The 25,378-nt window shown below is 29.1% G+C and overlaps 9 protein-coding genes and 1 non-coding gene across 10 annotated transcripts; 5 read left to right on the forward strand and 5 right to left on the reverse strand.

Moving 5' to 3' along the window:
- Nucleotides 1-600: 600 nt before the first annotated feature.
- On the reverse strand, nt 601-2,181 carry MSE1 (glutamate--tRNA ligase MSE1; the record flags this gene model as incomplete). The annotated part of the gene is made up of 1 exon (XM_064856776.1): nt 601-2,181. One exon carries the CDS (start codon nt 2,179-2,181, stop codon nt 601-603), a length of 1,581 nt encoding a protein of 526 aa, XP_064715909.1.
- Nucleotides 2,182-2,595: 414 nt separating this feature from the next.
- On the reverse strand, nt 2,596-5,835 carry SMC5 (DNA repair ATPase SMC5; the record flags this gene model as incomplete). The annotated part of the gene is made up of 1 exon (XM_064856777.1): nt 2,596-5,835. One exon carries the CDS (start codon nt 5,833-5,835, stop codon nt 2,596-2,598), a length of 3,240 nt encoding a protein of 1,079 aa, XP_064715910.1.
- A 1,837-nt stretch (nt 5,836-7,672) lies between these two features.
- PWA37_000087 (uncharacterized protein) lies at nt 7,673-8,623 on the forward strand (the record flags this gene model as incomplete). The annotated part of the gene is made up of 1 exon (XM_064856778.1): nt 7,673-8,623. The coding sequence occupies one exon, from the start codon at nt 7,673-7,675 to the stop codon at nt 8,621-8,623; it is 951 nt and encodes a 316-aa protein (XP_064715911.1).
- A 1,095-nt stretch (nt 8,624-9,718) lies between these two features.
- On the forward strand, nt 9,719-12,196 carry RTS1 (protein phosphatase 2A regulatory subunit RTS1; the record flags this gene model as incomplete). The annotated part of the gene is made up of 1 exon (XM_064856779.1): nt 9,719-12,196. The coding sequence occupies one exon, from the start codon at nt 9,719-9,721 to the stop codon at nt 12,194-12,196; it is 2,478 nt and encodes an 825-aa protein (XP_064715912.1).
- A 637-nt stretch (nt 12,197-12,833) lies between these two features.
- Nucleotides 12,834-15,023, forward strand: PET127 (Pet127p; the record flags this gene model as incomplete). The annotated part of the gene is made up of 1 exon (XM_064856780.1): nt 12,834-15,023. The coding sequence occupies one exon, from the start codon at nt 12,834-12,836 to the stop codon at nt 15,021-15,023; it is 2,190 nt and encodes a 729-aa protein (XP_064715913.1).
- A 3,434-nt stretch (nt 15,024-18,457) lies between these two features.
- On the forward strand, nt 18,458-18,530 carry PWA37_000090. Its single transcript has one exon. It is a non-coding gene; the product is annotated as a tRNA-Thr (tRNA).
- Nucleotides 18,531-18,975: 445 nt separating this feature from the next.
- Nucleotides 18,976-19,791, reverse strand: YAP7 (Yap7p; the record flags this gene model as incomplete). The annotated part of the gene is made up of 1 exon (XM_064856781.1): nt 18,976-19,791. The coding sequence occupies one exon, from the start codon at nt 19,789-19,791 to the stop codon at nt 18,976-18,978; it is 816 nt and encodes a 271-aa protein (XP_064715914.1).
- Nucleotides 19,792-20,967: 1,176 nt separating this feature from the next.
- Nucleotides 20,968-22,386, reverse strand: MDM38 (ribosome-binding protein MDM38; the record flags this gene model as incomplete). The annotated part of the gene is made up of 1 exon (XM_064856782.1): nt 20,968-22,386. One exon carries the CDS (start codon nt 22,384-22,386, stop codon nt 20,968-20,970), a length of 1,419 nt encoding a protein of 472 aa, XP_064715915.1.
- A 586-nt stretch (nt 22,387-22,972) lies between these two features.
- MIM1 (Mim1p) lies at nt 22,973-23,173 on the reverse strand (the record flags this gene model as incomplete). The annotated part of the gene is made up of 1 exon (XM_064856783.1): nt 22,973-23,173. One exon carries the CDS (start codon nt 23,171-23,173, stop codon nt 22,973-22,975), a length of 201 nt encoding a protein of 66 aa, XP_064715916.1.
- Nucleotides 23,174-24,090: 917 nt separating this feature from the next.
- PRE6 (proteasome core particle subunit alpha 4) lies at nt 24,091-24,828 on the forward strand (the record flags this gene model as incomplete). Its single annotated transcript, XM_064856784.1, has 1 exon — nt 24,091-24,828. One exon carries the CDS (start codon nt 24,091-24,093, stop codon nt 24,826-24,828), a length of 738 nt encoding a protein of 245 aa, XP_064715917.1.
- Between the last annotated feature and the right edge of the window lie 550 nt (nt 24,829-25,378).

A 25,378-nucleotide genomic window follows, 5' to 3' on the forward strand; every position in this document is an offset into this window, starting at 1 on the left:
ATGACCTATTTGTTTTATGTTACAAAGAATAGACAATCGGCTAAAATATCTATTCAAACCTTCTGCTCCTCTATATAATTTAATTAGATTATAGAGAAAAAACGAGTGTATATGACTCTATCCAAAAGAACTAAAAAAAAAAATCTGAGGATGAAATGAATAGTTATTAACTGCATCTATTTACAAGCAAATAAATATTGATATACACATAACCCCGTGCTACATGAAAGAGAGGTTGAATCTAATCTTTGTTATCTTCATATATAGTCAATTGTCTTATTTGTTTTATTACTAAATTTCTTTTTTTCTCATCTTTCAAAAAAGGAGGGAGAAAATGAAAAATTAAAAAAAAACAAAGTATTGGAATTTTCTCGAAAATTCTCACAGCTTAAAGTCAAAAAAAGCTAAAGCTAATGTGAGCTAACTATCCAAATTTGAATATGATAGATAACAGAGCCATCTGTCTATAACATCTATTATGTCACACTTAGTAAATGAATCATAAAGATTTTATGCTATGCCATTTACCTTCAAAAGCAAAAAAAAAACACAAAAACAAAATTATCTTATCTTCTATTTCTTTTTCCTGTTAAGAATCAATTATAATTTCAATTTATTTTGAAGATAATATTCAAAGTCCTGCAACCTCTGTTGTGTGCTTTTTAAACCTAAAATATCTACTATCACGGGCAGTTTTACCCCTGATCCTAATCCAGTTAATGCATACCTAATACTCTTGTAAACTGTTTGTTTATTTAGATCTTGCCGCTCATGCCGATCTGTAATCACATTTTCCAGAATTTGATGGATGTCCTTTTTTGAATTTAATTGTTCCCTTACATATGCAACTAATTTTATAATATTTTCCCTATTATTTGCATTGATAAATGATCCATATTCTTCGAGATATATTGGTCTTTGAAAGAAGTATTCAAAGGTACTTGTAAATTCAGTGATGCTATTCAAAGAACTGCCACATTTTATTAGAATTTCTCTGATCAACTTCTCTGATATTATTTTAGGGTCAAATTTTGTTTTACATTCAGGTATTAAAGTCTTTATTAAACTGTTAATTTCTTTTGAATGAATTTTTTTTTGCAAGAAATGTTTATTGAAAAATTTCAATTTCTTATTATCCACTTTCACATTCCCCTTTGTCAAATGGTTTAGATTAAATATTTCTACTAGTTGATCTAAAGTAAAACATTCATGAGTCTTCTGACTAAAATCTCTTGGCGGAGACCAACCTAATAAAGCCACGAAATTAACTAATGCTTCAGGTAGAATCCCTGCATTTTTTAGTCCTAACACAGATGAATCACCATGTCTCTTACTCAGCTTTTTGTCATTTGATAAATTGGTTAACAATGGAATATGTATATATTTCGGTGGAGTCCATCCAAATGCTTCATATAGTGCCAAATGCTTGGGTGTTGATGATAACCATTCTTCCCCTCTAACAACATGTGTTATACCCATTAAATGGTCATCAATCACATTAGCCAAATGGTATGTAGGGTATCCATCTGATTTTAGTAATACTGGATCATCAAATCCACGACGTTCTTTCCTTTCTACAATCAACACCTTTCCGTGTAATAAATCATTTACATAAATTGCCCCCTTATCCATTTTCAATCTTACAGTATATGGTCTTTTTTGTTCATGCTCTAATTTATTACATTCTTCTTCAGTCAATCTTTCACAATGTCTATCGTATCCTTCATGTCTCAGTGAAACAAGTCTTTCTTTCGAACAAAAGCATTTATATGCTACTCTTTTCTTTAATAAAGTATCTACATATTTTGCATATAAACCTTCTGTAGTTCTTAAACTTTGTTTAAACATAGGTCTGTCCCAATGAATTCCACACCATTCTAGTGTATCCACGATATTGGATTCTGCTTGTTCATGATATCTTTTCCTATCAGTGTCTTCTAACCGTAGGATAAATTTACCACCAGTGTTACGAGCTAGTAAATAATTGTATAAAGCTGTTCTAAGAGATCCCAAATGTAATAATCCTGTTGGCGAAGGAGCAAATCTGGTGATGGCTGGTTCCTTAGGATGAACATCTTTTTTTTTTTGTTTATAGATTGGGTTTCTTGAATGGAAATATTTCCTTCCTATACTCCATCTCGACAATGATCTGTGTGATAGAAGTAACAGATTGAATCTCATTTTCTTGTGTTGTCTGTTTACCCTTTCTTGCCTGAAAGGTTGACTGATTGGCAAAGTTATACAATGTAATCATCTATTCGTCAATTTTTTCCTTATGAATCGCTCTCTTTTCTTTTTTTTACTTTATATATTCTCGATCCTATTCATAATGAAAAAAAAAAAATAAAAAAATAAATATAAAAACTTTAATATCGACCTTAACAGATTATATAATAGAGATATCTTTATATTTGGTGCATAGGCATTATTATTAATTGATAATTTCATTGCAAAGGTCATGTTTTAGCCTATATATATATATTTCCTAGGTAAGTACTAAAGAGTAATAGCCTGCTATATATTTATATATATATGCATTAACTTTAAAATTGTCTATCATTAACTTATAAATTTAGCAACATACTAATATAAATCTCAGAAAACATAATTACTAGTCTCACCGAAATGAAGCATATCTGGATTTTCATTTGGGTTGGGTATCCAAGGACCTGCCATCACACAATGAATCCTCATTTTTGGATGGTAATGAAGATTTGTTAAAAGCTTGGGTGTAATCAAGAAATATTGTGATGTATTTTCAGCACATGCATTCTCTACCATTGCTTTATGCACAATCCTTTCATTTCTTTGATCCATACCTTGATTAATTTCATCAACAACCCTAAATGGTGCCATAGTAAATTCTTGTAATGCTATCATATACAATATCGTTGATACTGCACGCTCACCACCAGATTGGGTATGTGAATCTAATCTTTTTAATGGAGCAGTATCTCTAAATTTTACCAAAATTTCAACGTTCCATTCATTGTATAATGTAAGTTTTTCTAATCTTACCTCACCAGCACTACCAACATTAACAAATAACCTACCAAACTTTGCTGATATCTGGGAAATAATTGACTCTAATTGTGGAACTAATATTTCATGCTTTTTCTCAATTTCTGTTTTAGTCTCTTTCAAACCACTCACCAATTTTGGTAATTCACTTTCCAATTCCTCAATTTCTTTTTCTACATTTTGTAAAATAGTAATTGAAGAAGCGTCATGATTTATCATAGACACTTCAGATTCTAATTTATCAATCATATCCTTAATGAAAGAAACATTAAAGTTATCATTCTTTTCATATTCTTCAGCATATTTATTTAATGTGATCTTTAAAGTATTATCATACTGTTTAATTTGTTCCATCCAGCTTTTATAATCATCTGTATCCCTCATATCTTTGACAATTTCCTTTTTACTCTGGTATTCTTTCCTTAAGTCTTCTTCTCTTTCTAATAAATTGCTTAATACATCAGTTAATGTAATTTGAAAGTTCTGGTTTTCAAACAGTTTAATATCATTCTCAATTAGTTTATCTTGAAAACTTTTCATCTTATTTGTACAATCAATCATCTGTTTGACAAGATTAGTTTGTTTTTTTAAATTTTGAAATATTGCCTGTTTAACATTTTGAATGTTGTTACTTACATCTTTATTTGCTTCATGTTTTAAACTTTTGATTACTTCTTTTAGAGTTTCAATATCTTGAATTAAACTGCTGTGCTTATTGTGGAGGTTGTTCCATTTGTGCAACTTAATACTTAATTCATCTAGGTTTTTATTGATTTCAGAATTCTCTGCACTTAAGTGACCTTTTTCAGAAGACAAATTCTCAATTTCTTGTTTTCTTTCATCAATCTTTAATTGCCTCTCCTCAATCTCGCGATTGATTCTAGCTTTATCATCATCTGTCATAACATTTGTTTGATATAAATTGGTATTTTTAATTTCACTTTCACGAGTAAAAATATGCTTTGATCTGGATTTTTGAACTGTTATAAGTGAAGTACCATGAATAAATTTTTTGAAAATGATTTGACCATCTTTGGGGTTGCACAGTCTTTCTACCTGCGTGATGGATAACTCTTTGGTAGAAATGGGAATTAAATGTATATTACTTGTTTGACAGAGCATATCAATGACCTTTGAATTTCCTTTAACAAAATCAGATAAATATCCATCAAATCCAAAAGATTTTACTTCATCCGGAGACAATCTATGTTGATTAAAATTGAAAGCAGGATCTAATTCTCTTAAGTTGACCTTATATTGTAATAACTCCTTATTGAATTTTTCATATGTTGAGGAGTCTTTTAGTGTTATCGCTTTACTTGTATTAGAATCTACACATACATTTAAATATGCAGCCAATTTTGGACTTTCCATGGAAACTGTCATAGTTGGCGGCTCCCAGATACAATCTTTCATTTCATCATGTTTTTGTCTAATATAATGGATAGCTCTTTGTAAATCACTAGTGTTTGGTATCTTGTTTAATATTGATATCTTATCATCAGATGTTAATTGTCTTTTAATACTTGAAATTTGCTGGTTCAATTGATTAATGTCATTGTTATGCTGACGTGCTTTATTATTCAACTCCGAAATTTTAAATTCAATTAATTGCTGCTTATCGAGTAATTGACTTTTTTCTTTATCGATATTAGTCAAGTCATCATTGTTTGGTAAAACTTCAGTTAATTTGGTCAGTTCTCTCTCTTTGGATGTTAGTTCTGTCTGTTTTTCCCTAATATTAGTCCTCACTCTCTCTGTTCTATTTTCATAATATTCAATTTGGTTTTTTTTCTTGTTAATATCATCTTTTAATTGAGACATTGTGGATTGTATATCTTTGATTTTCAATTCGAAACCTCTTATGGAATTAGTTATCTCTATACGTTTTCTTTTGGATTTTTCTAAATTAGTGGTTATTTTTTCTTGAATTTGTATAAAGGGTCTTTTTTCATTCATTAAATCTTTCAGTTGATTTTTAGCAATTTTATAATCATTTTTATACGTCTTTAGTTTCAGCTTATGATCTTTAATATAGACATATGGTAGTAGATCCTTATGGTATTCGATTTCCTTCATCTTTTCCTCATATTCTTTTAACAAAGATACTTTTTCATTCAATACCTGTCTTTTTTGAAGCAGATTTTCTAAATTTGTCTTCTTTAAATCAATTTCTCTTTGTGTAGTTATTTCGTTGTCTTGTAAACTTTTCAATTCTTCAAATATTATTAATAATTTAGAATCAATTGATCTTATTGTTTCGATCAATAGTTTATCGGATTTTAATCTGGCGAATTCTTCTACTCTTTCCTGAGATAAAAATTGACACAAATTATCTAATTGTATATTAAATTTATTAATAATCAAGTTTCTCACTTGTTGTTCAGTACTATCCTGATCATTTATTTGATATGAAGATTTTTTTCTGTTTCTATAAATAAATCTTGTCACTTTAACTGTTCCGGTTTGTAAATTACTTGAATCTCTTAAATAAGTATCGATTCTTGCTAAATCTTCACCATTTTTGATGAAATCCTCCACCTTTTTCATTCTACCGATATACTCTGTTTTGCCAGATAAACCTAAACAAATGGCACAAACAAAAGTGGATTTACCTGACCCATTAGGACCAATGATCATATTTAAAGATGGTGATAGAGTGAATTCTGTCAATTTATAAGTGACAAAATTATGTAATATCAATTTAATTAATGATCCATCCTTATACTCATTTAGATCTATATGTTCATTAATTTTTAATCTTTTGTTGTTGTTATTATTGGAGGTAGTATAATTAGCTAAATCTATTCTCATTGGTATAAGGCATGAACTTAAAAAACTATAAATAAGAAATTTTAACTTGAATTTGTAGCTTTAGATGGGAAAAGAAATACATAGGTGAATCAATTATTGATTACAGGTTTAAGTGTCTTTGTTTTTTCTTAATTATGCATTATCTTTGTCTTTTTACCTTCTTGCTACTGATATTGATAATTATGGTGTACATGCAATCATGTTTTCATGAGATTTGCTAGGTCAAAAAAAAAAGTAAAAATAAAAAGTCAAAAAAAAATAGAAGAAAACGTATTTGTTATTAATAGAAAGAAAAAACAGAATGAGCTTGCTATAAAATTATATTAAAAAAGGATGGGCATCGATCGCTCTGATACACTATAGTGTAAACGGTGATCTTTGTTATTACCTATTTTAATAACTGACAAAAGCTAATTTATTTTTTTTTCTAATTCAAAACTAAATAGAATCTAAACAAGAGGAATTGGGTAAACCTATATTTTAAAGGAAAGGGATAAATAAGAAGTTCATTTGTTAAAAAAAAAAAAAAAGAAAACAAGAATGATAAGGATTATCATGGTTTTTACTATTGCTTACTCAATATTAACACCGAAAATGTTGAATGTATACAATATATAGTCAAAAATTCCCTTTAATCTTTCTACTTTATTAATACAAAGAAAGCAATGAATAAGTAAACAAGTAAAAATAAAAAAGAATATCAGTGTAGCGGTTCTGTTAGAGTATTTCTATTTCAATCATTTGGTATAAAACAATACACCAATCTTGAAATAATTGATAAAAGCTCCGTTTTCATCATATTTCTTTTTAATTTGGTCTTTCCTGACTGTCTTATTTAAGGATTTAAAAGGAAATAATAGTAACAATAATAATAGCACAAGCTATTGTCCTTGCTATTACTGTTCTTGATGTAAAGACGTAGTCTATACAAATTCGAAAAATAAACTTTTCTCAATTGTGCCCTGCTGCAATTCGAAACACAAAAGGCAGAGACAAGAGGACACCAGCAAATAAACAACAAATCTCTCGAACAGATCTATATCGAGGTGCTTAAATACTTCGAGGATGAAAAAGAAAAAGAAAAAAAATTCAAAAATATAATTTTTATTTTTCTCGAAGATAAAAAACAAAGAAGAAGAAGAAAAAAATACAGCAAGTGTCACAAAAATCATTCTATCACCGTGTTGTTTACGGTTAGTTAACTATTCTCTCTCTCTCTCTTCTCTTCGTTTCTATGAACTAAAGATATATACACAAACGGTATCTAATTATATATCAAAAAAAAAAAAAGTTTGACAATTTAGATGAGATATTACAATATTTTAAATGTAGAGACCAAGGAAATAATTTATTAATTACTTTTATTGCATTATACTAATTGAATTGCTGCTAACTTCCTATTTTGTTTAGTAAATTAATATATCACTATGCTTATTATTATAGTTATAAGCTGTAGCTCAGTCTTGATATTATCTATATTATATCATGTTGTATATATATGTGTGTGTTTGGGTGTGTGTGTATGTGTCTGCGTTTCTGTTTATTCTTATTATGACAGTATTTTCTTTTCAGTTTTGTTTTGTTTTTCTATTCACTTCGAGGAAAAAAAAAGCAAAAAAAAAGAAACGATGATGAGAAGGCATCAATCAAGGAAAAAAAATATAGCATAGAATTTATCATATATCAACCTGTTAGTACATATAAACACAAAATAAACAAGAAGTGATCAGAACATTTTCTTTTTTTTCCATATTATATACACCCATTCACTTGGTTGATCTTGTTCACTTTCCCTCTCCCATATAGTTTCTCTTTTTTTTTTTATTTTTAATTAATCATGGCGCGTAATAATAAAAACAAGAAGAACCAAAAAAATAATAATACTAATACTCTGACTAGCACCATGAATAATGCAACAACTAGTGGTAATGGATCTGTTGTGATTGACTCCAAGATGATAGCCAATCTGAATGCAATGGCATCTCAAGATCCAAAGTTGTATTCTTTGATGCAAAAAGTGGTTAAGGGAACTGCAACACCAGAAGAAGTTGAACAATTTAAAGCTTATATTTCCATGGCACAAGATATGGTCTCAGATGATACACCAAAGAATACATCCAATTTGACTAAGATATCTAACGTTACCTTAACATTTACTTATGATGTGGATAGAGTGTCTAGATGTATGTATAAGGCTTTTGAATCTGTACCAGCAAACGATTTTTTGATGAAGAAATTTTTCAATGTTTCAATTGATGAGTATTGTTCACAGTATAGAATTCATGCTTACATGCATTTGATTAATGCACATTTTTATGATAACGGTGCAGAATTCATTCAAGCCAATAATTTCCATGCTGTTGCCATATGGACCGCACCAGAAATTCTGGTTAAAGTACCACGTACAAATGATGAAACTTTTAATAAAGTGTTCTTTGATGATTTAGAAGAGGTTAAGCAAAAAGTCCTACCAAATGGAATGAAGTATTATTATTTATTTTGCATCGGTAGAGATCCCGATGACGTGACTACAAAGGGGTCGGTTAGATCAATATTTGAATATTATAAAGAAAGAGCAGACAGGGAAAATGTGGCTATATGTCTTGAAGCTATCAGTGATAAAGCACGTTCGGTTTATGAATATTTTGGCTTTAAAAATTATAAAACATTTAAATATGGTGTTGGAGAAGTCGATTCTAAAGGGCACGTGGATAAAAATGGAGAGGGTTTTACAGGTTATTTAATGATTTATCATAAGGATGCTGAAAAATTATTTAATAAATTATGAAATGATCAATCAAACTGTATGACTATATATCTATATTGCGGTACACCATATATGTATAAAAAGCTGGATAAGAAATGATTTACACTGGACATTCAGTCTGACCAAATCCGTATGCAGTGACATATAGTACCATAAAAATATATATTTTTGTAAAGTCACCCGAAACGGAGAGTATTATGGTGTCGTCGTAAAAGATACTACTGAAAGAGTGAGCACTTATTTCATTTTTGATTTAAAGTTGATTTAAATTATGGGATTTACCCTCTTTATTGAAATTGTTTCTTTTTTTTTTTATTTTTTTATTTTTTCAAGGCTTCTATTTATTGAAATCATGATTATAGTGATTATTTCCTGTCTGTTTTCAATCTTGTTTCATATTATTCGTCCTCCCTGTTTCTCTACTTTTACAGCATTCTCCATCTAAAAGACGTTACGTTAGTTGAGTAAGCTACCGTTCCAATATAATAGCAGATAACTATATGCATATAGGAGATATAAATAAAAAGTAATTGTGTTAAAAGGACAGAATAATAATTATTGTAGAAAAAAAAATTGAATAGTTATTGATATTTTTTCATTTATTTTATAGTTATTTGAATACTTTTTCGAAGTATTTAGCATAATTAAGTTCCTTTTTTTTCTATAATTGTTATTTGTTTTCAAAAGCATTTGTTTTTTAATCCTTCGCCTCCCCCCTATATACAATTGACAAAGTAAAAATAAGATAAAACAGTTAGATTTTCGATCGGTTATCTCTTTGATATATTTTGATAGATTTACATAAAAAACTACTTTGTCTCTCTTTTTCAGGTTAATTTTTTTGTTTATTTCACTTTTTTTTTGTTTTGATTTAATCCGACTTCAACTAAAATCATTTTCCTGAATACATTCTTTTATTAAGTGTAACTTTTTCTGGTTCAACAATATTATAATATTGCCTGTTTAATTATTGGTTAATACCTACATTCATACATATATAATAGAAAGGATTTTTATTAAACCGGATAATATTATTCTCCTAAATTACAGTTGCTCCTTAGTGTTCAAGACATTTAAACATATTCATATCCTTTTTCATTTTATAGTTGATTCAAGATGATGCGTGGTTTCAAACAAAAATTGATAAAAAAGACAACAGGTTCCTCCTCGTCGTCTTCTTCTTCATCTACTTCTTCATCTTCCAATAGTAATAGTAAGAAAAAGGATAAATCAAATCCTTTAACTTCTTCTATTACATCGCAGAAAAAAGCTAGCTCAACTATAAAATCTTCCAAGAGTTCCTCTTCTTCAAGTTCATCAATTTCATCTTCTTCAAGTTCTTCTAAACACCAATCTCGTCATCATAGTTCTGGTTCAAATGGCGTATCTACAAATTCTACATCGAAATCAACTTCAAAAACAAAACATTTATCTAATACCGCCACTGCATCTACATCTATATCTGTATCTGCTAATGTTACTGGACCTGCAAGAACAAACTCTCCTGCGAAGCAACAAAAAAAATCTGGTTCCGATCAAAATAAAGTGGGTACATCGACAGAAAGTTTGACTATGAATATATCCTCCACTCCAGTAGCACCAACTGTCACAATAACAAATGATACAATAGCTGATTCTACAAATGACACTATCGCAAACAATAATGCCACTGGTACTAATGATCTCATAAACACACCTTCAAATGTACAACTAAAATCAATGGCACAAACTACACCACATCCATCTCTATTAGGTGCTACTGCACAAGTGTCGCCAAATTCACCACAATCACCGAATTCTTCTTCTGGTTTCTTATCACCACAACAGCAACAACAACAACATTCTCCTAATTCTCCTGGAGTAGATATTCCAAGGGTACCACATCCATTCGAAAGATTTCCAACACCAACAAAGCTAAATGCAGATGTTGATATCGATGGAATATTAAGGACTCCACAACGCCATTCTTCATCTAGATTTGAACCTTCTAGGTACACTCAGATTACAAAATTACCAAGCTTTGATGAAGTTTCTCCTGAAGAAAAAATACCATTATTTATTGCAAAGGTAGATCAATGTAATATCATGTTTGATTTTAATGATCCAAGTTTTGATATCCAAGGAAAAGAAATTAAAAGATATACTTTACAAGAGTTAATTGAATTTATTGTTACAAATAGACTCACATACACAAGTGAAATGTATTTACATATGATTAATATGTTTAAGATTAATTTATTTAGACCCATTCCACCCCCAGTAAATCCTGTTGGAGATATTTATGATCCGGATGAAGATGAACCTGTTAATGAATTGGCATGGCCTCATATGCAACTGGTTTATGAAGTATTTTTAAGATTTGTAGAGTCCCCAGATTTCAATCATCAAATTGCTAAACAATATATTGATCAAAATTTTATTTTGAAATTATTGGAATTGTTTGATAGTGAAGATATTCGTGAAAGAGATTGCTTAAAGACTACATTACATAGAATCTATGGTAAGTTTTTAAGTTTGAGAAGTTTTATCCGTCGTTCAATTAATAACATTTTTTTACAATTCATATATGAAACCGAAAGATTTAATGGTGTTGCAGAATTATTAGAAATTCTAGGTTCTATTATTAATGGATTTGCCTTACCATTAAAAGAAGAACATAAAATTTTCCTTGTAAGGGTTCTTATCCCATTGCATAAGGTTAGATGTTTATCTCTTTATCATCCACAATTAGCATACTGTATAGTACAGTTTTTAGAAAAAGAACCATTGCTAACTGAGGAGGTAGTTATGGGTTTGTTGCGTTATTGGCCTAAAATAAATTCAACAAAAGAAATTATGTTTTTAAATGAAATTGAAGATATTTTTGAGGTGATTGAGCCTTTAGAATTTATAAAAGTAGAAGTCCCATTATTTGTTCAATTAGCCAAATGTATATCTTCATCACATTTTCAGGTTTCTGAAAAAGTTTTAAGTTATTGGAATAATGAATACTTCTTAAATCTCTGTATTGAAAATGCCGAAGTCATATTACCAATTATTTTCCCTCCATTGTATGAACTAACATCACAGTTGGAATTAGATTCATCAAACTCTTTCTTGAATAGTAATGGTGATCCAATTGTATTGTCAGATCCATATATGTTAGTTGAGCAAGCTATAAATTCCGGTTCATGGAATAAGGCCATCCATGCAATGGCATTTAAAGCTTTAAAAATATTTTTAGAGACTAATCCTGCCTTATATGAGAATTGTAATGCCTTATATTTATCTAGTAGGAAGGAGACGGAACAAAGAAGAATACAAAGGAATGAAAATTGGAAAAACTTAGAAAATTATGTGAAAGCTTTAAAAATAACTGAATCGACAAAGAATGATAAAATTGCTACAAACAATCTACAGTATAATAGTAATTGTGATGGTTTAGATGAAGTAGGTGTAAATAAAGACTCTGATAGAATGGACTATCCAATAAGCTCGAATAAGGAAGATTTAATGAATGGTAATGATCGTGAGCATCTACCGAATTCAGTTAATGATGATAATGATATAAACTCACATTCTGAGAAGGCTATCTCAATAGAAGAAACTAATTAGACGTATGAATTCAATTGTGGAAACACGAGGCTTTACGTATGTGTTTACAGATAATGGTAAAACATTTGATGACTGCATAGCCAATGTTTGCTTTTTTTTGTTAGTTTTCTTCATTTCATGTTGATTTTTAGTTTACTGCATATATGTTTATGATGATGATATAATAAACTCTATTCGTCTAGAAATATGAGATAAGTAGAAATGTTTATATCCAAGATTTTTATATTACAATTCTTTTTAACAATTATATTTATATACATTCAGTTACTTTTTTTTGCTTTATACTTAATTTGGGTTTTCTTTTACATCTTGTTTATTTAGAGTACCATAGATCGTGCTTATTTGTATGTAATCAGCGATAGAGAAATTACTATGTTTCATAAGTTTTTCTTATAGTATTCTTTTAAAAGGTATTAATATATTGGTATTCTATTAATAATTTTTTGTATGTATTTATTTTGGTTTTTTTTTTGATTCTTGAGTTTAGTAGTTAATGAAAAAGTGTTTAACGAGCTACTTTAAAAAAGAATGATTAAAAGGGAAATATTACTTTTTGCTAATGTGCTGCCTGTTCGATTTACTTACTATAAGCCAAGATTTTGGAAAATACCTAAGTGGTTTTGTCTAGTAACTCCTCATGATTAGAAAGTGTGAGTTTTATAAGTTGAATAAATTTTCATATATAAAACTGTTCAAATATGCAGTTGTTGTGACAGGACCTATTTTCAGAAGTTTAAGAACTTCACCAAAAGTAGCGTCTAAGAGGAAAATCCCTCTGTCAAGTATTAATGATAACAACAATAACAGGTATAAATCTATTACAAGAGGTGCGGATATATCTTTTGATTTATATAAGGTTATTAACCCCTCACCAGACTCTATTACAATCAATATTAACGTTAAAAATACAAAGCAGGAATTGTTAAATGTAGATAAATTAGGTATTACATGTTTTTCTAAACCTCCCGAATTAGCGTTTGGTTTGGATCGTGTTCTTTATTCTCCAGTCATATTACATCAACTATACGATAATCGATCAGGTGTATATAATTTTGATCCAAAAGTTGAAACAATCTCTCCTAACTTCTTAGAAAGAAAAGTTGAAAATATTATTGACTTTGGCAAAGAAAACAAAATAAGCGGAGGGATATCTTTTATTACACCACATAAAGATAAAAATTTGCTTAAAATAGCCAAATTCTATTCTAAAAAATATATATCTTCTACAAGTTCTATGACAGCTGTATTATCACATTTACATTTCTTATTATCTAATTTTAGGAAATTAAACATTAAAAACTCCAGTGTATCCAATACTTTCCCTCATAAATACTATAATTTCACCAGGGGTGCCCAACTTTCTGCTACAGTTCTACTTCGACGAAAAACTAACGTTATAACATCTATTGATTCAGATAGAAGTCTAGATAGGGAGATTATATTGTCAGTATTAGGACATTCGCTTGAAGATTTTTTGACTACTCGGGATTCAGATGATAAAGAAGAACACTATCATTATTCAAAAATAGATGATTTTATTATTAGATCCCAGTTAGATGCTTATGGGAATCGTTTACCTGGTTCGGGGATATTCGATTTGAAAACAAGAGCAGTGGTGAGTGTTCGGCATGACTTATCGTATGTACAAAAATATGGTAATTTCACTGGTTACGAAATTGATAAAGTTTATGGTGAATTTGAATCTTTGGAAAGAGAATTTTTTGAAGTAATAAGATCTGCTTTATTAAAATATTCTTTGCAAGCAAGGATGGGATTCATGGATGGGATATTTTTAGCATATCATAATATAGCTAAGATATTTGGCTTTCAATATTTACCCCTAGAAGAAATTGACTATATCATACATTCTGGATATAATACCGCTTTTAAAAAAATATTAGATCAACGACAATATATTTTTGAGAAAATATTTGGTCAAGAAGACTTTATAATAAACCATCAAAGAAATGAAAAAGAAATTGCCAATAAAGTAGCGGATTCAGAATTCAAAATGTCAATTGTGTTATTGAGGAATGTATTAAGATTTGTGGAGCTCAAATTAAAAGAGAGGGATTTAAATTGGAAAGTTGCGAAGGTAATTTTTAAGACCGAGAAATTAAAAGTGAAATTAAAAAATGGGTATACAATTTCATATCCAGTTTTAAATATCTTGGCTTTCCCATTAACTGATGAATATGAAGATATACCATTACCACCAATAAGTAATTTTGAAGATATTGATTCCTTAAAAACACAACTGGATATAATAAAAAACCAGTATGAAACATTAATTAAAAATGTTAAAAAGAATAAAAGTATAATTGGATTTAAAGTTCATGTGCTGCATAAACAAAGACATCATAAGAATTCAGTAAATCTACCTGATTATATTAATGAAAAGTTTTTATCAAAGGAAGAACGCAAATTTGTTATCAAAGAGATTAAAAAAAATTATTACCAAAAAGTCTTATTTGATACTCCTAATTTTTTTCACCCATTTGATGTAGATCAATGGCAGATTGAAGCAACTATTACCCCCATCCATGATACTTCAAAGATGGTATCAACTTACCGTAAATATTTAAATGAAAAAATAGAAGCATTAAAATTTCAAAGTTTTGTTAAGGAAACAGATCAATCTTTGAAAAGTTCTAGGATATCTAAAAATATTAAACAATTATTGGAAAACACGGTACCTCCTAAAAGAAAGAAGAATGTAGACTTTAATTCAGTTTTGGATACTGAACCTACTGAGTTTCAAAATGTTTTAAGAGCATACTCTCTTAGATGTTTAAAGAAGAAAAAACATAGAAATATAAAACTATAGTTAGATGTTAAATGACTTTTTAATTTTATATTCATAGATATTAATTGTAAATAAATGTTATTATAGATGTTAATTTTATAAATATAAAGTTATTTTCAGTCTTTGATATATATATATCAGTGTATTTCGTTTTATTAGTATTTTTATTTTTCTAGAACAATCTCAATAAAAATATTACTTCAAATGAGGTGGGATTTGAATTTTCTTTTCATTTCATTGATGCATTTCTCTAAATAAATATAATGTTTCAAAAACTTGAAAAATAAATTCTAAGAAAGCTTATTTATTATGTTTAAAATGAAATTTAATATATGCATAGTCCTTAATAATAATTGGCCATTTGTTTTATTAGTTAATATGAACAAATCACTCTTGAAATTTAACCCCTCCGTTTGTATCGAAAAGATATTCATTTTATTGTAGGTTTCACAGATAGATATTATATAAAGAATGGCTATTATTGTACCATGAAAGTTTTGATGTAATAATTTATCATAATTGATGATCATCTGCGTTTTTAACACTACTCTATCCTCAATGATTGCTCTAATGGTAGAGAATAGTTTATTTTTGTATTTTTTGATAATGTCTGTACACCAACTGAAAACGGAACAATAGATTTTTACAATATAAAGTAGGATAGTGGAAACAAAGGCTTTTAAAGTTGGATAAACTTTTAAAAAAAAGAACTTCCTGAAAAGTTGAATAATATTTATATCCCCAATATAAAGTTGTGGTGACTAAGACTGCTGAGTTTCTCTTACAATATTCTGATGTATATATATCAAAAATGTTATATAGACATTTAGTACTTAGTCTAAATATCAAAGTGATACATATATGTAAAATTGTCCCAGCTAAAGTATTAATAAAACGTTGGTAAAAATACTGTGGTAGTACTATTGTAATGAAAAAAAAAGACGTTAAAACTTTGAGAAATTTGCATATTAACTAGTAGTGTATCTATTTATCTGTTGTAGAAGTACAGTACTTTGAATAATATTTTTGGTGCTACTATAACTATCAATGTTCTTTTAAGGATAATTAATTTACAGTACCATAAAATGATTTAAGAGCCTCTTGTGTATGTTTATATACATATATACTACATATAAATTATTTGCCCGAATTAATCATAGCAATAGAGTTTTGTATTATTGATTATTTATTTTTTTATTGTTTGCAATAGTAAATTTTGTAAAAACAAATTTGGAAACAAAATATAAAAACAAAAAAAATATGTAAGGGTTATCTCAAGTAATATACTAAAATATGAATATTATATATATATATAAACACTTACAAATTATATAACTGGTTGATTCTAGCTATTAAATAAATTGGTCCTGGTCGTTCGTGTTATTCTTTCTTAGATTAAACCTATCTGATAGAATACGAATGTTAATACGGACAATTACCTCTGATACTATGTTTCAATAATTAAAGGTCTCTTAAATAAGCTTCTCAGTAATTTGTCACCAATATCCATCCGAAGCTCATTCGTTTGTTCGAATACACTCACAACCTGGACTCAAAGTTTCGGCTCTTCCAAGTCCTTCACTTCAACATTCAGTGATATTTGCAGACTACGTATTTCAAAATTTCCAATCAAGACTTCTTACATACTCATCATTTAAAGCAAATTTGGTTTTTCATAGATACTCTCTTTTACTTATTTGCGTTCTAACTGTCGAATGGATATCAAAAAAAAAAGAATACAAGAAAATATGTCTGTGACGCTATTAAAACTACAATTATTATTAACAATAATAAGCATATATAATATAGGCAAGTTTCTTTATTCTTTTTTATGCAATATTTACTAATAAAGGACTATAAATATCATATATTTACAATATATTTAAAAAGAATTCTCAAAATTACTTATTTGCCTTCTTTTCTTGTCCCATTATACAATTTCAACTTGGAGATAGATGATTTATTTGCATATATTTATTAATAGCTCTTTCTATAATCAATATTCAAGATATTATTGTAAGTAGTACTGGCTACTCATGAATTTTGAAATTTCAGCCAAAAGTTTCACATATATTGATCTTATACTTCCAATAAATAAATAATAAATGTAAATATATTGTTGGAAAACGAGAGTTTATTACAGTCATTTCCATAAGAATTATTTTTAATTAGTTTTTTTATATATTAAGTGGTGTACAGATCTACCTTGATATGTGGAAAATATTTAATGATTTATTAAATGGGTTTACTAAGATTTGCAGAAATAAAAAATTTTAAAAAAAGAATTGGAACAAATAAAAGAGTTTATACTATATAGACAATATAATAAATGTACACGAATAATCAAAACAATAGATAACAAGCATCTATACCTCAGTGACATCTACCATTACCATGAGCACTAAGTGCTCCAAATTCCAACAGAGCCATATAATATACTTGATTATATCATAATTGTTTACTGATTGCAATCAATACTATCTTTAAATTAAATATTCTAAATAAAATATCCATAAAATATTAATTATATCTCCCAATTAAATTAGTAGATAAAATATTACTTCACATTTTTGACAAATTGTTGTGGTATGAAGTGGTCTAGAGTTTAATAATTAGTCGAGAAACGCAGATGATATCGAACAGATACTATAATAATCGAAGATAATAATTAATACAATTGGTAAGACAGCTACTAATAAGGTCTTTTTATATTAGATGGCTATCGCGCTTATATATTAATTTTTATCGTTGTTGTTATTCTTGTTCTCCTTCTTAGTTTATGTATATAATATATAAGCTATGTATAAGAGAGTGTTGGAATTTGGAGCCTTCAGCGTCCATGGTAATGGTAGACATCATTAAGTTATAGATGCTTATTTTGTTTTGTACCAAATACATGCATATACTTATTATATAGTGTACACAGTATAAATTCTTTTATTTACTTTGACTTTTCTTTTAAGTGTTTGATTTCTCTTCAAATCTCTGAAAGACATATTTGGTGAAAAATAAAATGTCTTCCTGATATTATGATACATCTGTACACCACATAATAAACAGAAAAACTAATTAAAAATTATTCTTATGGAAATGACAGTAATAAACTCTCATTTTCCAATAGAGAGGAATGACAGAAGCTAGTTTTCATCTCCAGAAAATGTTGTCTTTTTATATATGTTCTGTAACTTGATCAACTATTCAACTTGATATATTAATAGATTAGTAATCCATATCTTTATTATTAGTTATAACAATGTAATTGAAGATCATAGAACATTTAGGACAATATGTTATGGTGGCGCAGTAATAGAGAAAAATGAACACGCTGTACAAAAAAGGTGACAAATGGACACGTTGTACTTAAAACAAAATAGATAACTTTGGATTCAGATAAAATCGTATGTAATCTCGATAGTGTTACTTTTTTATTATAGAGCTCATGCAGCAAGTTCACAGCTTCTATGGCCAAGTTGGTAAGGCGCCACACTAGTAATGTGGAGATCATCGGTTCGAATCCGATTGGGAGCATAAATTTTTTCAATGTGAAACCGAAAGATGTAATGTCCCTGGTAGAAAAGGATAAACTGGATTCTAAGATTCAAAATGTACAAATGATAATAACTAGAATGAATTACCTACTTTTATCTTTATTTTTAATTTTATTGCTAGTTTTTTCTTGTAAGGCAACATAATAATCTTTTATTCAATGAAAAGCTATTCTTGCAGTTTCTTTCCAAGATATCCAACAAATAAAAACAAGGGATAGACAAAGAATTAAGAAAATCATTTTTTACTCCCTTATAAATTTGACTAGAATCATTATTAAATATTTTGTGTCTTCAACTTCTGTAGAGAATAATAGTTTATCAATAGTTATTGATGCTAATTCTTCCATATTTTGTGATAAATAAATAAATATATATATATATAGATATATTCTACAAAGATATAGATTAGGCAATATGTAATAATATCATTGTAACGTGGCTGATGATAAAGGTGATTCAGGCTTATCTATTATCTCATTATTTTTGCCTTGGTTCAATGGAGGCAACACAGTAGTCCTTTTCGATATACTGTCCAACATGTACAGAAGACTATTGTAATTATTATTTCCTTTAATTGCGACAAAATTATTGGAATTGTTTTTGGTGTGTCCTCGTAAATGCAATGGTTTTGATACGCCAGGGGAAGGCAATACAGATCCTTGATATGATTCTCTATTTAAGCTCGGGGATGTGCTTACTGATGAAGACTTGTCTCCTATCATGTATTTTTTAATCCTTTCAAAAGTGTTAGCTGAATACGGTTCTTCTGTAGCCGTTAATGGCATCGCGGACGTAGCTGGTGGTGGGGGGATAGTTGTGATGAGACTAGTCAATGAATTGGTAGATCTATTCAAAAATTGTCCAGATCCCTTCTCCATATCTTTATTTGTGGAATCAGAAACAGCGGGGACTCTATCACCGATTTGTAGTCTCAACTTGAGGGTATTTAGTTCAACAGTTTGTTCATCATATTGCAATTTTAAATCATTATATTTTTTTTCCCATGACGTAACCATATCTTGTAAGATACCCATTGATCGCTCTAACACTTGTATTCTATTTGCTTTTCTTTCACGATAAGCTCTTTGTGCTTCTCTATTTTGTCTTCTTCTCTTTGCAATCACATCTAAATTTTTTATTGAAGAATTATCTTGATTTTCATTTTCATTTTCATTTTCATTTTCAGGTAGATGTTGATCCTTTTCTTTTAGTTCTTTCGCTGATCCCTCTATGGCACTCATGATTTTCAATCAAATAAGAATTTTTGTTTTTTTACTGTATTTTTAATTTAGTTTCTTATATTATTTTTTCTTTTCTAGATATAACTTTGCTTTAGCAGATCTATTTCAAGAAAATTCCCAGTAGTCTTGACAAAAATGAGCATATGGACTCGAACAGAACCAAACAGACTGCAAAAAATAAAAAAAAAAAAAATAAAAACTTGTTGGATTAGATTAACCTCAATAGAGCAATAATATAACTAGCATACAATACTTTTTCAAACGAAAGAAGACCAAATAAGAAGAAAAAGAGGAATAAATACATGAGTTCGACATACTAAAGCTTACAAAGAAACAGAAAAAAGAAGAAGATTATCTGTGTATCTAATGTATATATAAAATATTGTCCTATCACATAATCAATGAATTATGACCATGTCTATTAGTAATCGTTAAAATTTTTTAGACAAACATCAACCGATCATATTACTAATACATGACGGAGACCACAGTTCACATAAAGATATTTTTCTGAAATGTTCTCCAACATAGAGAGGAAAGGGGAGGGGAGACGCTGTGTCACGTAACAAATTATCCATTAACCATTTTCCGTTTTACGTACATCTCTGGACAGCCCAAAAACTATTCCGCTAACACTCATCGGAATTGGCTCGGAAAATTCTGTTTCGGTATAAATTCCTCTCCACCCTACGAATATATAGATATTTTTAATATCACAAAAATCAAGGATATACAAAAAAGCCGTGACTTCCGAAGTGTTTTTTTAGCGGACCCGTTCAGACTCATGTTCGTTCGTGATTAGTATTACCTCTCTCTTCTATAACGGCAATAAGATTAATAAAACAAAGCCAAGATTAAAATGAACAGGGAACAAGGGATTGATATGTTAAAACCCAGTACAAGGGTAAATAAATAAACAGACAACACAATAAGCAAATGGATAATATAGGTAATCTATCATATGGGACTAATATATGTTGTCTTCAATAAGTGTCAACGCACATTGAATGAATAAAATAAATATTGCAAATATTATCAAAGGAAAAAAAAATGAAATGAAAATTAATAAAAAATGAATAAATAAATAAATAAATAAATAAATAAATAAATAAATATATATATATATATATATGTATAATCAGAGCAATGCTTGCCAATTCTACAACAAATCTATCATCACTGTTTTCCAACAGAAGTACGTTGATTGTCATCATCATCTAAAGATGTTTCAGAATCAGCACGTTGATCTGTATGCAAACTGACATCTTTTCTTACTTGTGCATCTTGCTGTTCTTTTTTAATCAGCTCTTCTTGTTCCTTTAAAGCCTTTAATTTGAATTGGTCTTCTTGTGATCTTGTGGCTTTATCTCCCTTTGGTGTTATAATTTCATGAATATCTAATTTGGCCATATTATATACAGGATCAGGAATTGATGCCAACACTTGTAGAAGTGCGTTATAATAAAATAGTACTCTTGAATTCGATGCATTCTCAGACAATTGAACGGTCATATTATCGTACGGCCATGGTGTTTTACTGCCTGCATTAAAGGTGAATGTGGAGGACAGAATTAGTAATACACTAGGGATACGGTCTTTCAATCTTAATTGTAACCAAGCGTCTAAATCGCGGCGCAAAGAATCTTGTGTTACCTGTGTACCGAAAGTTTTGATACCACGAGATATACAAGCCGTGTGTAACTCTTCAGGCGTCAAAGAGGCCACTGTTTCATAATCCAATCTTTTATCATCATCAATTAAATTTTTCAACTTCAGTCTAATCTGCATACGCAACATGTTATCACTACCCCATGGTGTAATCGATATAAATTTAGCCATAGCGATTAATTGATCTCTCGATAGATTATCCAATATGGTATCATTCTTGAACCATAGTGCCACATTTTTCACTTCATGTGTGGTGAAAGATATATCCATTGAGGGAATTCTTTTCCCCATGTATAATTTATTGAAGAATGCATCAAACAAAGCCTTGTTTTGTGCAGTTACAGTATCAGGTAGGATAGATTTATTTTTCTCAACTTGGTTCAGTTTCCATGTATCCTTAATATATTTGGCACTCAACTGTTTCATTTCGACCAATTTCAATTGTTTTCTCTTTCTCTGTTGTGATGATTCGTATGTTGAAGGCAATAGATTAGGGAAAAACTTAAGTGCTATGGGTAGAAATAATTCAGCAAATGGGATAATAACGAAGGCGGAGAAAGGTATTAAACGAAACAGATCGGACATAGTACGTTTCAATTGATTAGATTCTCTACGGGTCAATTCGTATCCACTCATAAGTTTCCCTAGAAGAACAGTAGATACTTTAATCTCGTAACCTAGTAATTTGGTCCCATCAACATAGTGCTTTGCACCTTCCTTAATTTTAGACAAAAGGTTTTTTCTTTCTGGTGGCTGTTGTGAAGGCTGTTGATTTGCTGATGTGGTAGTACCGATAGATTTGTTAAATAATACATTTTGCGAACTATAAAATCTTCCATTTAAGATAGAAGTTCTAAACAATGAAATATCCAGGGATTTAACCACTATATGTCTTATGTTAGAATTTCCAACTCTATAATAATTCATGACGATGGTAAGACTTGATGATCACAGCAATTAACAGAAGTGGTGGAAAAAGAGCTGGACTACTAATATAAGCAAAACCTTAAATGCGCATATAATAATATCGACTAATAATCTACTACTACTACTACTAATAAAATAACACGCATAGAGACCAACGACAATGATATTAATACTAGAAATAGTTATATATTTTATATGTGTGTATAATATGCATATGGATATTGATAACAAATATTGTATCTGGGAGAAATAAAATAGTCATGTTATATTTTTCAACCATTAAAAAGATTCAATTTTGGAAAAGTTTAATATCTGCGCAGAAAGATCGGGTGAAGATGAAGGAGAGGAGAGGCGGAAAAAAATTAGGAAAAGAATCCGGGAAAACCAAAATTAAAAATATATATATATATATATACATATAATCTATAAGATAACCATAGTAATACATATATACACATGTATGCATGTATGTATGTATGAGGGGTTGCAAGAAAAAAAACCATAGATTAGAAGAATAAAATGAAAAAGAAGTTATAATGATAATATATAATAATAAGTGTCTGTTCGATTGTACATACCACAAACCCTATAGTACGGTGGATACCTTTCTTACTCTGGATTCTGGAAAGATTTTTGTAGTCACAGAATGTTTGAACCAGCTGAATCTAAATCCTAATTCATGTGCAGTCAACTCACCTAAACCCAACATGAAACCTTGTAAAAATGGGAGCAACAAATTAACCCAACTGCTCCCAATATATTGTACAGCATCTTGATAACTTGTCATATTATGAACTGGGGGAATCAACAGGATAAAGACGTAAAAAAGAAAACAAAAAAATAAGATAATGCGAAAAACAAAATAGAATATCGATTCTTTGATGGTGTCTGTTTATATGAAAATCTATTAACTATTATGAACCCAATGAATATATACACCACCCACTAAATAATTAAACCTAAAACATATGCCTTTTTTTCTTTTTTTTGCTTTTTGTATTATTCTCTATTTGAGGAGACCCACTTAATCTGAGTGAAATTAAGCAATTCGTTTGGAGAATTTCTTTTTTCTTTTCTTTTCCTTTTTTTTTTTATTCTATTCTAATCTGCAGTTCTTCGCCAAAATCAAACAAAGAAGGGGAGGTTCGAATTCTGGAGGTTGCATTATTTTTTATTTTTTATTTTTTATTTTTTATTTTTTATTTTTTATTTTTTATTTTTTATTTTTTATTTTTTATTTTTTATTTTTTATTTTTTATTTTTTATTTTTTATTTTTTATTTTTTATTTTTTATTTTTTATTTTTTATTTTTTATTTGTAATTTTCTTATGTTGTTTCTCTTCGATAATAAAACGCACACACAAAGGAAGGAAAAGAAAAAGAAAAAAAAAGAAAGAGAGAGAGAGAATGTGTGTGTGTGTGTTTTATTTTAGATATTAATTTCAGTATTACGATAATGCGTCACTGAGTGTTACAATTGTTTGTTTATAAAAAGTGGAATACTTTCGTAGACCTCGAAGAGATTCAAAATAAATATAAAAATAACCATTAGCCTATACATTATTTCTGGTTCTCCAAATTTGGACTTTCTTCTTTCCCGTTTTATTACACCAAACACCATAAGTTATTATACAGTTACAATTAAAAAATACAACAATCAAAAAAAAAAAACAGATAAAGAGCATTACCTATAAATAAAAAAAGATGAGTGGTTACGATAGAGCATTATCAATTTTTTCACCCGATGGACATATCTTTCAGGTGGAGTATGCAATGGAAGCAGTTAAGAGGGGTACATGCACTGTAGGTGTTAAAGGTTCAAATTGCGTGGTACTTGGCTGTGAACGTAGATCTACCCTTAAACTGCAAGACCCTAGAATCACACCATCAAAGATAGCTAAGATTGATGACCATGTTGTATTGTCCTTTGCCGGATTAAATGCAGATTCACGTATTTTGATTGAAAAGGCCCGTGTGGAGGCACAATCACACAGATTGACTTTAGAAGATCCAGTTTCTATTGAATATATGACCCGTTATATCGCAGGTATACAGCAAAAATATACACAATCTGGTGGTGTGAGGCCTTTCGGTGTATCCACCCTAATTGCTGGGTTTGATGGTCCAAAAGACCAGGTACCACGTCTATATATGACTGAACCAAGTGGGATTTACTCATCTTGGTCTGCTCAAACCATCGGTAGAAATTCAAAGACTGTTAGAGAATTCTTAGAAAAAAATTATGATCCAAAAAGCCCACCCTCTACTGTAGACGACACAATTAAATTAACAATAAAGGCCTTGCTAGAAGTAGTTCAAACAGGTGCCAAAAATATTGAAATAACTGTTGTGAAGCCTGGTAATCAAATAGAAAATTTGACCTCAGATCAAATCAATACAATTGTTCAAGATATTGAAGCGGAAAAGACAAATGCGAAATGAAAGAAACCAAAGAGAAAATAATTTTTTTTACTTCTTCGTTAGTGTTTTCTTTCCCCCCTATCTAACAAAACAAAAGTATATATTTTATACGTATATGTGTATATCTACCTATCCATTATATGTGATCTTCTTTTCCTTTTCTCATGAATAGGTAAATATCATATCTATATTTCCCCACTTATTTCTTTACTTATTTCTAATGTAATCAACATATCCACTTTTGCAACACCCAAAATTCTACCTCTTTATTTCTTTCCCTTTCTTATTCTTTAATTATTTTTTCTTTTTCTTTTTCTTTTTCTTTTTCTTTTTTTTTTTTACTAACATAGTATATAGAGAATCTCATCGCAAAGTATGTACTATATATCCTAATATGTATACAATATACTAAGAAGGGATAACTTTAAATTGTTTACAACCAAAGTATGCACATATAAGCAAATATTATAACCTCCCCACTAATTTTACTATAACATAATTTTGAATATTCAAATACATTAAGTAAAAATTATTTTATTTTATTTTATTTTATTTTATTTTATTTTTATAT

Source organism: Arxiozyma heterogenica, assembly GCF_036370985.1.
Source record: "Arxiozyma heterogenica strain weizmannii chromosome Unknown scaffold_11, whole genome shotgun sequence".
Taxonomy (NCBI): domain Eukaryota; kingdom Fungi; phylum Ascomycota; class Saccharomycetes; order Saccharomycetales; family Saccharomycetaceae; genus Arxiozyma; species Arxiozyma heterogenica.